This window comes from Mobula hypostoma, chromosome 9, assembly GCF_963921235.1.
Source record: "Mobula hypostoma chromosome 9, sMobHyp1.1, whole genome shotgun sequence".
Lineage (NCBI taxonomy): Eukaryota > Metazoa > Chordata > Chondrichthyes > Myliobatiformes > Myliobatidae > Mobula > Mobula hypostoma.
This window is the reverse complement of record NC_086105.1, coordinates 125,979,263-125,992,903: the sequence shown is the minus strand read 5'-3', so window position 1 is coordinate 125,992,903 and position 13,641 is coordinate 125,979,263. Positions and strand designations below refer to the sequence as shown.

At 40.2% G+C, this 13,641-nt stretch overlaps 1 protein-coding gene across 3 annotated transcripts in view; it reads right to left on the bottom strand.

Moving 5' to 3' along the window:
• LOC134352025 (myosin-11-like) overlaps positions 1 to 6,731 on the bottom strand; it is a 140,461-nt gene extending 133,730 nt beyond the window's left edge. For all 3 annotated transcript variants that reach the window (XM_063059077.1, XM_063059078.1, XM_063059079.1), the window contains exons 1-2: positions 6,609 to 6,731; positions 532 to 893 (exon numbers count right to left, since the gene is read on the bottom strand). In XM_063059077.1, the coding sequence (XP_062915147.1) occupies positions 532 to 879 (348 nt within the window). In that variant the 5' untranslated portion in view covers positions 880 to 893; positions 6,609 to 6,731. The remainder of the gene's footprint in view (positions 1 to 531; positions 894 to 6,608) is intronic.
• Between the last annotated feature and the right edge of the window lie 6,910 nt (positions 6,732 to 13,641).

The window sequence follows — 13,641 nt, the reverse complement described above, 5'->3', positions numbered from 1 at the left end:
GTGTAGATAGGGATCACGGTAATTGGTTGGACTAAAAAGCCCATTTCTGTGCTGTACAGCTCTATGATTGTCATGGGCTGAGGAAAACATCTATTCTTTAGTGAATAGCTCAGCTCCTTTACATATGGTATCATTAATAGGCTCACTGCTGACTAACCGATGAGCTGGGTTTTATTTTGTGGAACCATGTTTTGCATGCACTAATAAAATGCTTTATGAATTCAATTAAATGACATGAAGGGGGTGTTAAATTCAGTGCTGTGATTGTTGGAATGCCAAACACAGAAGAATTAACTTCACTGTTAGAATTGAGACAGATTTAATTTGATTTAGATTTCTTTTCAAATCTGCTACAGTTTTAAATTTGGAATGATCCATCTTCATTTCCTTGTCAGTTTTGACATGCCATTTCTAATATTTGATTGGAACTTGAGGGCGTTCCACGATATTATGAATACCCAGTGTAAGTGAGTGACTTGAGGGCGTTCCACGATATTATGAATACCCAGTGTAAGTGAACGGCTTACTCACATAAATGAGTCCTGAGAAGTAGCGTTCCCTCAGATTATGCAGCACTGAAGCTTCATTCAGGCAAGTCAGTTCAGCCATGTCCTCTACTTTAGAGAACTTTGGGGGATTCATCTTCTGGATATCATCTTTGTTAAATGTAACTTTCTTTCCATTTTCCATCAATTCAACCACAACTTCGTCCCCCTTTTCATCCTTAACGCTTGCAGCTTCGAAGCCATTGCGATCTGAGGGCACCCAGACTAATTTCTTCGCAGCCCAGTCAGCCTGAGCTAGTGTACTGCATATGCTTTTGTCCACAAAGAGAAAGGCATCAGCATCTCCAGCCTGGCTGCCAGACTTCTGAGCCATTATGACCTAATGACCTGTCAAAAAAAAAAGTTATTTTCATATTATTCCATGATTTAAAACCTAACCATAGGACTATATAAGAATAATTTTATTATTTTTTTTCTTCACAACCTTGCTCTTAATCTGGCAAAAACAACTTAGTTTAAAACCAGTGGGATTTTTCGCCTGATTTGTTTCAGTGAAGCAGACAGTATAATTCTGGTTTGAACTTGTCTAAACAGGCACGGCTTTCAAATTAGTCTCAGATCAATCTCTGTAATGTTATGACACCATAATTCATTTTATCTACTAAGTATTTTGAATATTTTATACATTTGTGTCCTGCTTTAAAGGAATGCCCATTATGTTATCAGAGTATGGTGGCCACACCAGTGCCAATGGAAAATTAGAGAAATGGTTGTATAAAGATGGCATAAGTTTGTAACACTTCCTACCTCTTAGCCTACTTAATCTTAAACTGCTAACACTGCTCCTAAAATAACAAGAAAAATATTTCAAAGTACCAATTTTTTTTATTGTACTGATACATTATTGTCTAATTTAGAAGGTAATAAGATTCTTGATAAGCAGGTGCAAAAATAAGGTGCTCAGAGTTTGAAAAAAACTCAGAATGGGATTTATTGTCCAAATAAATTGTGCAAATTCAAGTTCGATTCTTTAACAGTTTTGTTTTGTAAGCCAACAACCTTGGTCTTGCAGTGGTGTCTGCTGGGTTAAGTGACTGAATAACTTAAAAAATATATCAAACAGCCAATGTCCTTTGATGAATTTGTATGTTTTTGGAATGCAATCACATTTTTACAGAATGTATAGTTTCTGTAAATAAATATCATGCACTTGATTCTTGATATTAATTTGAAACTCTACCTTCAGATGAATTATACTGGCCAATGAAGGCTGCTCGTCACCAAATTCTCAAAGGCAATTTAAGGCAGGTATTAAGAGCCAACCTTGCCAGGGACACCCACATAACTTAAATGAACAAAAATTAACATTGATTCTATGGAATATGTATCCAGGATAGCTGCATAACTGAAACTGAAGTCATTGTATATGGTTGGACAAAATCAAAAGTATTTGTTTGGTTACAAATGTAGGTGTATTGTATAGAGTTTTAAATCTCTCTCTTTTATATACTATACATTTCTGTAGACACTGCTTAATGCATATGGCCACTGTTTGACTTGTTCCCGTACGATTTCAGCTCTCCGTTATGACTTGACCTGTTGAACTTCACCTCAGTATTTTGATAAACTAATTCATGATGGGGCCAACACAGGCAACAAGAAAATGCATGTGGAGTTTTACTGCTTATTTAAATGGAAAATAGTGTGTTTCCAACAGAGTTCTGACTCAAATGATCCCATTATGCTACAGGAATTGTTGATCTCTGATAAATTAACTCTTGCTTGTGCAGAATATATTTGATGTTTAAAGATGAGAAAATCTGCACATGCTGGAAATCCAAGCAACACACACAAAATGCTGGAGGAACTCAGCAGACCAGGCAGCATCTATGGAAAAGAGTAAACAGTCGAAACTTTGGGCCAAGATCCTTCATTCTGGACAGCATATATTTAATGTAGTACAGATCCAGCAGGTGATACTTAAACCATGGTTGCATATTTTGTCCAACATTATTGTTTATAATCTGTAAATATTCCTCAAACACAGAATATATAATCTGTGTTTTAATCATCCATGCGTAATTAAAAGACCTTAGTTTTTCCTGCCTCTCCTCTATACTTGTAGCAATACCCCTTGGTATAACTTCAGTGAATCCATTTTGAATAACTCCTGCTGATTATTGAAGTTAATCAGCTCTCATCATTGAGGGTATTCCTCAGCCTCATTGACTTTCAGATACTTTATCAACAATTTTCTGTTTGCATAAAATCAGAAGTGCAAACTTTTGCTCTAGGTGTTTGCTTTTACAAACCTCAGACGGTGAAGCAATTTGTGCTTGCATGCAAGGCCTAAACAAAGTGTCAGCTGGTGAAGATAAGTACTAAGTTATACTTTTACCTCACAAATTCAACACGATGTTCAATTCCAACAAGAAAGTCTCTGATGTCCCCCTGTAATTCAACCATTGTCAAGTCCTCTACCGACAATATTTCAGGGGTCGGGCAACTTTGGTGCAAAAAGAAAATTCTGATGAAAAGACATTGGCTGAAATGTTAACGCTGCCTCCTCTCTGCGCATTCGGCCTGACCTGGTAACGATCTCCAGCATTTCCTTGAGCAACACACAAGATGCTGGAGGAACTCAATGATCAGGCAGCATTTAATGAAGGAAATGGACGGCATGTTTCTGTTTGGGACCCTTCATTGAAACTGGAAAGAAAGAGCCCGCACAAAAAGGTTCAGAGAGGGGGTGGAGCAATACTCGCACCTCAGGCAGTTTCTTGTTTTATTTCGGATTTCCACTATCTATAATTTTTCACTTTTAGATTTAAGAGCATCGACCTGAAGCCAGCGTATAAGGTATCAGTCTACTAAAGCAGGTTAAGGGCAGGATAATCTGTGACTCGCGATTCACCTCTGTCACAAAAGCAAATGGTTCAAAACAGCTTTGTGAATGACGATCCATCTGCCTGCTCGAGTTTGCTTCCAATAATGCTCAAGAAACCCATCGTCATGCAAGATAAAGGTGCGTTTGGTATCTTATCCATCACTTCAAATGCCCATCACCTCAACCTAGGCTGCAATGTGCATATTCAACAAAGTCCACTGCAAGCACTTTCTAACACTTCTAACATAATCTCCCTGACATGGGACTTCACCCAAGGACAACAAACAGTTGCCACATCTGATTTGCCAGCCACTCACATACAGTCTTGACTTTGTGAGCTGGCCATCATTAAGTATATTTAGGAATGGGCAATAAATTAGTTAATGACAATATAACTGAAGTTTCTGTGCTTATTTTTTCCTACTTTAAATTTCTTTGGAGGGAGCATTTCTAAATGGAATAAGAATATGCCTTTTGAATGGTGTTTAAAGGGCAGTTATACTATGGCTGTTAGTGATGATAGTGATGGAAGCAGAGCCCATGGAGGTAATTTGCAAACTTTTAGATAGACACAATCATATGCAGAGAATAGAGGGATAGCTGTGCAGGAGGAAGAGTTTAATTGTGTTCAGTACAAAGGGCCTGTTCCTGTGTTGTTCTGTTCTATGTTCCAAGTGCTCAGGCAATTCGATATACAGTATAACCAATCACACCATTGCAAGACCAGTGGCCCGCTGCTGCCGGTAAGGAGTTTGTACGTTCTCCCCGTGACCCCGTGGGTGCTCCAGTTTCCTCCCACAGTCCAAAGACCTACCGGTTGGTAGATTGATTGTAAATTGGTCATTGTAAATTGACCCGTGATTAGTCTAGGATTAAATAGGGGGAACGGCCAGGGGGCGTGGCTCGAACGCTCAGAAGGACCTATTTAACGCTGTATTCCAATTTTTTTGAAAAAAGTAAAACCACTCGCAATACAGTTACGTTTGCGCAGTGTACAATTCTGCTTTCAGTGGCGCTCTGTGTCTGTCCAGTGGGATAAATGGAAGTAAACAATTTTATTTCAAAGATGCTGTGTGAAGTTTGACAGTCTCTTGAAATGCTCGGTCCTAGGCTGGAGGTATGCAACCAAATGAATGCGGGACTACCGACTGAAGGGCGTTTTACGATGTTAGGTCGGTGTTTCCACGTTAGTTATATAATGTACAAACCAAAAGTAGCGATGCAATTGCATTACTCGAAAATCAAAAGCTATAGGTGAATAACCAGGTATTACAGAAAAGTGTGTGTGTGTGTGTGTGAACAATTCTGTCATCAAGCAGCAATTACAAGTGAGGTAAGATGCGAGAATCTGTGTTCTGGGATCTGCTGAATTCGATCCAACTTACTCAACAAGCAGCATGCGAAGGAGATAGAAATCTACCAAAGTCTTAGTGCAGTTGAGTGCTTGAAATCTCTCAAAACTGGGAATTGTCCAGCAATATTACTCTGACACTAATCCCCGTTTTGAAGATATTCTGCTTCAGTGCCGCTCGCCCTCGCAAATTAGGAACACATTTTCAAGAATTGTTTGGAAATAAAATAAAGTGCACCAAGAAACCACCGAGTGCTGAGAATACATGAGTAATATCTGACATGATCAAATAGGGGGAGTCGGATTATGCTGGGAAAGCGGAGTTTACGCCTCATTTGATTTTAACTGCACCTTTTAAAGGCGCCTGGGCTTCCGAAGTGTTCCCTTGGCTGTCACAGACTTAACTTGGTGCATCAGCGGAACTTTAAATATTTAAATCCCGTGATCTGAATGATATAGATTATAAACCATACCTCCACGCCGTTCGTTACCATGTATGGTTATGTTTCTACAAACTAGTGATTGCTGAGAAACGTAACAGTGGCGAGCTGCAAACAAATCGAACTGAACGCCTTTTAGGGAATAATGCAATGGGATGCTGGAGACTCACGTCAAACCGCTAAACAAGTGGCTTTTTAATCAAATAAGGATAAGCTCCCTGAGCAGCTAGTATAGCTTTCCGACCGCTGTTTAACTTCAATGTCATGGTCGCTTTGCTGTATTCTATGTTACAGAAATTAACAACTTAATCGAACCCTTTGACGGATACAGGAGTTGAAATCCCCAGTACCCAGGAATTCTTGTACAACCTAGTAGCACTTAGCAAGTACAATTTAAACGAAAGTCCGCAACATAACGCGTTAAATAAACTCAATTGCCGACAGATTATTTGCAGCACAGCAAATTGCAGATCCGCACTTCAGTTATAATTTAAACCTAATTCTTCCTATCCCTGGAAGTATTGACGTCAATCTAATAAAGTGCATCAATTTGATTGGATATGGACAGTTTCAAACAAAGGCACTTTTAAAAATAAATGTTTACAATTTTCACCTCCTGTGAAAGATGATCGCACAGACTACACTGGAAAACTGGATGCAGAAAATTCTGCTCCATCTAACCACTCTGGGCATTGACTCAGTTCCGCCCTCCGTCGTTTACCTCACCCCCGCCCCCCCCCCCGCCTTCTCTCCGTTGCGTGGGTAACGAATGCTAATTTATTATTAGCACTAATTTATTTCTATTGTGCACACAGAGGACATTTAAGTTCCATTCCCATAGAGTTAATCTGAGGTCACATTGCCTAAATCGGATAGGTTTTAAAGAATAAACTTATTTGGAGTTTCTAAGATTTAATGCCAAGGACATGACGTACGTCTCTACGCTGTTCACTGTGTACACCTTAATTTCGGATTTACTCTGACCAGACTTGTCATAGATAAAATCTTCTCCTGCTGACGCTCTTAAATGAACGCTATATGAGCACCTGTGCTTACTATGTTCGTAATCGACACTGTCACTGCAGCGACCTGGTTAATGCTGGTTGTTCATTGCGCCTCTTTATGTGAACAGTGTTGATCGCCGTATATACTGTACATTATAACTTTTAATTATCCATATATCAGTTACTAATATCAATTATTAGTTCTGTTCCGAATTGCTTTCTACCATCACGAATTATTCATTTCTGGTATTTATTACCTCAACGATCATTGTATTAACTGTACTTTAGTATTCACCACAGCGTGTACTACGACTTTAAACCACATGCACATCACAGAATACCAAACCTCCATTTATTTAAGCTCTATATAAACTTAAATCTTCAAACACAAGAAAACCGATGTTTGTCCCGGAGACTTACTGGAGACTGGCTCTGTAGGAGAGCTGGTGGGAGTCCGGATGTAAATGCCCAGGAGAAGAGATACACGCCTGCACACAGTGGGAAGAGACCGAGTAAAGCGGTGCTCGGGATCCTCACTATTTAACAAGAGCGCGCGCACTAACGCGGGGCGGGGCTGCTCCTCCTATCCGAGACATTGTTCCAACTCGTCAAAGGCTTTGAACCTTCCGCTTATATCAATCCTATAACTATTCCACATCTTCCCAAAATTGTGTGGAGATATATATATATAATTGTCAAGTATTTATCGCGCATTTGCGTTTATTTTATTTCCCAATAAGTATAAATAACTTTAGAGTTGGTTTTGATTGGTAGTCTTTATGCTTGCTTGCTGACATGCACTATCTTTATTTCTAGTTTATTGCCGTTAATGTTAAGGGGTAACTGTCAAGACAATTAGTTTTTACTTTTTCAGTGACATCACCAGAAGTCCGGTTGCAAAGTCCCCCGATGTCTGTCTGGACTACGCGCTTCCTCCCGCACTGAGGTGCGTTCCCCTTCCTCTGTTGCCCACTTGGGCACCAGTCCAATGCTAAATCGTGTGTACTTTTGCGTTTTCAGCTCGCTTTCATCAAACACCGGGCGAGGGCTGTGCCCAACCGCAATGATTGCGGAATGAGAGACAGGGAGCAAAGGTTACTGGAGCCGAAAGGGTAGGCTCCCCGCCAACCAGTCCTCGTATGGTACTCGGACACAGTTCATTGGAACAGTTAAGGTGGTCTTAGTGTGGTCCGGCAATAAGAAAGTACGGTAGTACTGTGAGAAGTGGAGGGAAAGAATGGGAAATAATGAAATGATGCCAGTCCATTGCACCCTGGCCGTAGTATCACTCTGTCCATTGCGTTTTGCTGCGTAACGTTTCTGATCGGGGAAAGACTCATAAAAGGATAAATTTTCAAGGTTTTCCCCTCCCAGATGAACCGTGTGAATATATTACTGCCAATCACGGATAATTATATTTCGACTGTTAAAAAAATGGGCGTCCATTAAACTCTTGTGCATATCTAGTAAACCAAATGAAAGCAGGAACAGTGGTTGGCCTTGTAACAGAATGCGAGCCAGAGTAAATCCCAAAAAGGGAATATGGGATACGCTATGGAATTCCGTCAACATACCGGATATGAAACATTGCAACATCAGCCTGCTACTTAATATGGTTTAACTGTTTTAAAAGGACTTGACGCAAGTAATGTAAACTTGCAAGACAATACTGTATACTTTCAAAATCCACTGTTATCTTCCTCGTAAAGGGAATGCAGTATCACCTTGAAAAGAAATAGCTGTGCTTTTCAACTCGATTCGAATTCGTCCATCAATTTGGACATCAATTATTTTAGCTTTTGTTGTGGTTTTTGTTATCAGCGAAATCTCTACGAGCCATAATCGCCCTGAGTCTCAAACATGACCATATGGGAAGACCTTTTGGCAGGGATTAATGTTAACAATTCCTCGGTGCATTTAAAGTCACGTCCTAAAGTTCCCATTCCAGTTGCATTTCGGAAAGCAGCGAACTTGCAACTCGCGGCTTCTGTTCGCAAGCCATCTCAAGAGTGAGCCGGGGTCTTACATCTGGGGAAATGAACGGGGGAGAGGGATAAACTGTGCAGGCCGATGGGGCTTGTCTTCTATAAGCGATAACGGGAGAGGACTACTGAGATCATATTTGCAGTGAACAGCAAGGGTTCCCTCTTTACGCAGGCGAAATGTTGGAGGAACCTAGCAGGTCAGGCAGTAGTGTACCTATGAAAGGCAATAAAGAGTCGGCGTTTCGGGCTGAGACCCTTCATCAGGATTCCCTGTTTCTCAGTGGCCAGTCTAAAACCACAGAAAAAACTGCACCGAGAAAAAAACAAAGCCCATAATCTATGAGTGGCTATTTGACTCTCATCATTCAATTTTTTACCCACGTCCTTTTCAAATACTCCCAGTGATCCAGCATCCAGAGTAAAGATTTCCAGTCAGCTATCAGAAAAGGTCGTGGAATCAGATATAATTGCTAAGTTTTATAAGTATTTAGAGAGACATGTTAATACGCAGAGCATATAAGGATACGGTCTTATTTTGGGCAAACGGGATTTGTGTTAAAAATACCGGTGCGGACGTGGTGGGCCGAAGGACCAGATTCTGTGCAGTACAACCCCAAGAGTTTGCGACTTACATATGTTTCCACACCTGGGATCCCTTAATGTTCCTTATCGTTGTAATTATCAGGTCAGAATCAAAACTAAACAGATGATTCGTAAACAGTACGGTGGCTTCTTTTGTTTTTGCTTCTGGATATTGAAAGAAAATCTAACTATTTATGAAGTTATTCAAAACATAAATCCTCCAAGACAGCAACATCAAAGCAAACTCTCCTCGATGACATTTCGATCACGGCCTTAGGCGAGTTATGACGTTAAATTAATTGATCGAACTCTCCTACCAGGGTTAATCAATACAAATACCACCCACAGCCCTGCACTCCCTACCCCCCACCGTGGATCAGCACTGATAAACGCGGCATTTAGTTCTTGGCATGGCTTCGTTCAAAATGCTGCGCCAATATTCATGTATCATCCTGAAATAAAGTTCACGCTGTTAACCGCTGCCGTTGAGGTGGTAAGAAAGTAAGTTGCGAGAGAATAGAATGTCTCTGCAGAGAGAGAAACGCGGAATAGAGAGAAATAGGAAGGGAGTGTGTTATGTAAGATAACGGCAAGGAGATTAAATGCCTATTCTCATTTGGGTTTCCTCACACAGGAAGCAGATATTAGCAAGAAAGTAATAGTTACCAACATGCTAATATGGGTTTCTTGTGGGTGGAAGCCCACATGAGAACAAGAATGTAATAATGTTCTTGTAGATATAGTTAAAAACAACTGAAATGTATTTTATTCCAAGAGTGATAGAGCAAAAAAAAATGTCCGGTTACATCCTTATGGAGCGTAGGTGAGACAATCTGGAGTTCAGCAGTGGAAAGATATGCACACCTTTGTTATGGTTCACTGGATTGATTCCTAGGACTCAGATTGAGTAGAAGGGTGTGATGTCGTTTGGTGCTCAGAAAATGAGAGATTATCTCGTGTAATGACAAAATTCTGTCTACAGAAAGAAGACAGCATCATGTACAAGCAAAGAAATTTCTGTTGGAGACCTTCCATCAGAACTGTTTTGTTCCACATCTCAACGTCTACAACTTCTTTTGCTATGATCTTCAATGAAGTGGTTCATCTCTTAAAATAGAAACGAAGCAGAATTTTAGATTTTCTACCCCTAAGAAGTGTGGGTTTTAGTTAAATATATTGACAGTTGGTATTGATGTTGGGACTGCCAGGGAATACGGGATCAAAAAAGGAGAACAAGCCGAAAAAGCCGCGGGTTGAACATTGCAGGAAAAAGAAACGGTGTTAACATTTCAAGCTGTATACCCCTCATCAGATCTGGAAAAAAGTGTGAAACAAGAGAGAGACATAAGGGACTGGAAATGCTGGACACTAGAGCAACAGCCTGCTGGAAGGTCAAAGGGATAGACAGTGGCTATGGAGGGAAAGGAAAGATGATGTTATATTTTGGGTCAAGACCTTTCATCTGGACAGAAAAGAAATTACTTTTAAGCTGCAGATAGGGTGGTAGAAGAAGGGTGAAAAAGAACAAAGGAATATTTCTGCTACTTATGACCAAGTTTGCTCATGTGCTACCCCAATATTTATAGATTAATGGAGAGAGAGAAGGAGGCAGGGGGAGAGAGGGAGAGGGAATGAAGGGGGAGAGAGAGAGAGAGAGAGAGAGAGAGAGAGAGAGAGAGAGAGAGAGAGGAGAGGGGGAGGGAGGGGAGAGAGTGAGAGAAACAAGAAAGATCTTTGGACTTCCCTGGCATTTTACATTTACTAGTTTCCATTTAAAAAAAATTAAACCAGGTTTGTTCAATGTCTGTGACATCACACCATTTGTAACTGATAAGGCTGAGTTCTCAATCTTGTAAGTCTGATTTTAGTCTGCATATCACCACTTTATGTTGAAATATTTTGATTGCTGCCAGGAAGTCAGGACTTGCTGTAGGCTTCATGGTGGTCATGGGGGGTCACAATGAGGTTATACTATATGTGGCACTGGGAGGACCTAAGAGACTTGAAGAGAGAAAATAGACCCAAGACAGAAAAGCCTGTCCATCCTTTCAGCTGAGGGTTGAATCATGGAAAAATGAGGGCCAAAAAGAATAATGGAATTAATTTAAGAAATGAGATATCATTGTACTGTGCAATTTTGGGTAAACAATGCTGACCTTAGCACTAGCCTGCATTTTACTGACTATCTCAGTGTAAGTCCCAATGAATTTGTGGAATTATGCACATATTTTCTGTTCGTGTGAGCCACAACCTACAGAAAATGTGTATGCAGGGAGTCTGGTGGGTGGGGGGAGGTGAAAGCCTGCTGAGACTTCATAGCATTTATGCTAGGGAAATGGCTCACAGTTCCAATGCAAGTTAAACCTAATGCAGGATCTACTTACATACTTTATACTTTATTGTTGCCAAATAATTGGTACAAGAATGTACAATCATCACTGCGATATTTGATTCTGCGCTTCACACTCCCTGGATTACAAATATTAAATATTATAAATATTAAAAATAGTTAGAATTACTAAATGTTAACAATTTAAATTATAAAACATAAATAGAAAAAAGAAAAATGGGAAGTAAGGTAATGCAAAAAAACTGAGAGGCAGGTCCGGATATTTGGAGGTTACGGCCCAGATCCGGGTCAGGATCTGTTCAGCAGTCTTACAAGCCCACTCATTCAAATGAGGATTGAAGGGCCTTTGGGAAGAAAATGAACAAATAAACATTTATTTGAATTATCCATTCTTTGTTTATTGCTTTTAAGTATTTGTTAGTGTTCTAGTTATTTTCAGAAAAATAACACATTTCATTCTTGATACAGTATTTTTAAAAAGTTTGAGGGGGGCTTTACCAGAAGAGCTTCCTGGGTGACAAGATTTCTGAGTATCTAACCTGGTGTAGTTAATAAAGAAGGCAAGACAGTGGCTATATGTTATTAGGAGTTTGAAGAGATTTGGCATGTCAACAAATACACTCGAAAACTTCAATAATTGTGCTGTGGAGAGCATTCTGACAGGCTGCATCACTGTCTGGTATGGAGGGGCTACTGCACAGGACTGAAAGAATCTGCAGAAGGTTGTAAATCTAGTCAGCTCCATCTTGGGTACTAGCCTACAAAGTACCCAGGACATCTTTAGGGAATGGCAGTGTCCATTATTAAGGACCTCCATCACCCAGGGCATGTCCTTTGTTCACTGTTACCATCAGATAGGAGGTACAGAAGCCTGAGGGCACACACTCAGTGATTCAGGAACAGCTTCTTCCCCTCTGCCATCCGATTCCTAAATGGACATTGAATCTTAGGACACTACTTCACTTTTTAAAAAAATACAGTATTTCTGTTTTTGCATGTTTTTTAAAATCTATTCAACATACATAATTGATTTACTTGTTTATTTATTATTTATTATTTATTTTTTTCGCTCTCTGCTAGATTATGTATTGCATTGAACTGCTGCTGCTAAGTTAACAAATTTCCTGTCACATGCTGGTGATAATAAACCTGATTCTGACTCTGAAGGAATTAGTCTGGCCTATGGACATCATTCTAAGATTCAAAGATTCAGATCTATTAGACTGTTCAACTTACTATGACTATTCAGAGCCTCAGTGCTCAATTCTATCAGTTTCAGGCAAGCAAGTAAAGTCTTCTGGATTTTGAAGAATGGAGAATATACACTGAGTGCAGGTAGAGAGTCCTTGTTGATATAATTCAGGTCACTGATTTTTATTTAATTCCTATTCTGTACTTGTTTGATTCTATTTCATTCTATGTGGTTTGTGCTGAGATCAGTTTCCATCTGCTCCGCAGGGGATTTTTATTTAACACCAACCTAACTCCAGTCTGTTTCCTCGCCATTTTATAGACCCGTCTACACGTTTTTCTTTTCTGCTCACTTCCCCCAACCATTGTTAGCACTGAATTCACCCATTCTTTACAGCCCATCACTGGACAAATAGGGAAAAAAGACTGATGTCCCGATTTGGTCTGCTCCTTCTATCCCTTCATATATTCACTGAACTAACTCACTTTTCCACTTGGGTCCTTTTGCTTTGAATTTCTGACCTCTGTTTTATGTTTTGGCCCCTTGAGATGATAAATTACATCTATTTGTATACATTGCTGACAGTCAAATTACTGCACATCTCTTCCGAAAGCCTGTATCAACCTCTGCTTGCTGGTGGTTAAATTGTTACTCCTTCTTGACTTTTTGTTTGCACTCCTTCTTCACCAGTCCTTCGGGATGAAGAACGAATCATTTCCCTCCTGGTTTCTGAGGAGGCTGATCAGGCCGCTGTGGGAAACACGGACTCTTCAACAGGTGGGGCAGGAGATGCCTGACAAGGCAACTGAATGAGTAGTTAACAGTAAGGTGGCAAGAATCTCTTCATTTCTGATGCACAGACCCTCGGTTCTCGGTACCATCCTAAACGTTCCTTCTCTTGAAGCCTGAAGTCCCAAACCAGCAGGTTCAAGAACAGCCACTTCCCTTCAACCACTCAGTTCTTGAACAAACTTGCACAACCCTAATCATTCCCTCAATATAGCAACACTATGACCACTTTGCCCTGCAATGGACTTTGTTTTTGTTCTAATTATGTTAAGACCATACGAGATAGGAAAAGAATTCGGCCATTCTGCCCATCAGGAATGCTTCATCGAGCATGGCTGATTTATTATCCCTTTCAACCGCCATTTTCTTATCTTTTTCCTGTAACCTTTGACGCCCTTACCAATCAAGAACCTATCAAAGTCAAGTATACCCGATGAATTGGCCCCCACAGCTGTCTGTGACAATGAATTCTGCAGATTCACCCCAAAGAAATTCCTTCTCATCTCTATTCTAAGGGGACGTCCTTCTATTCTGAGGCAGTGCTCTCTAGTCCTA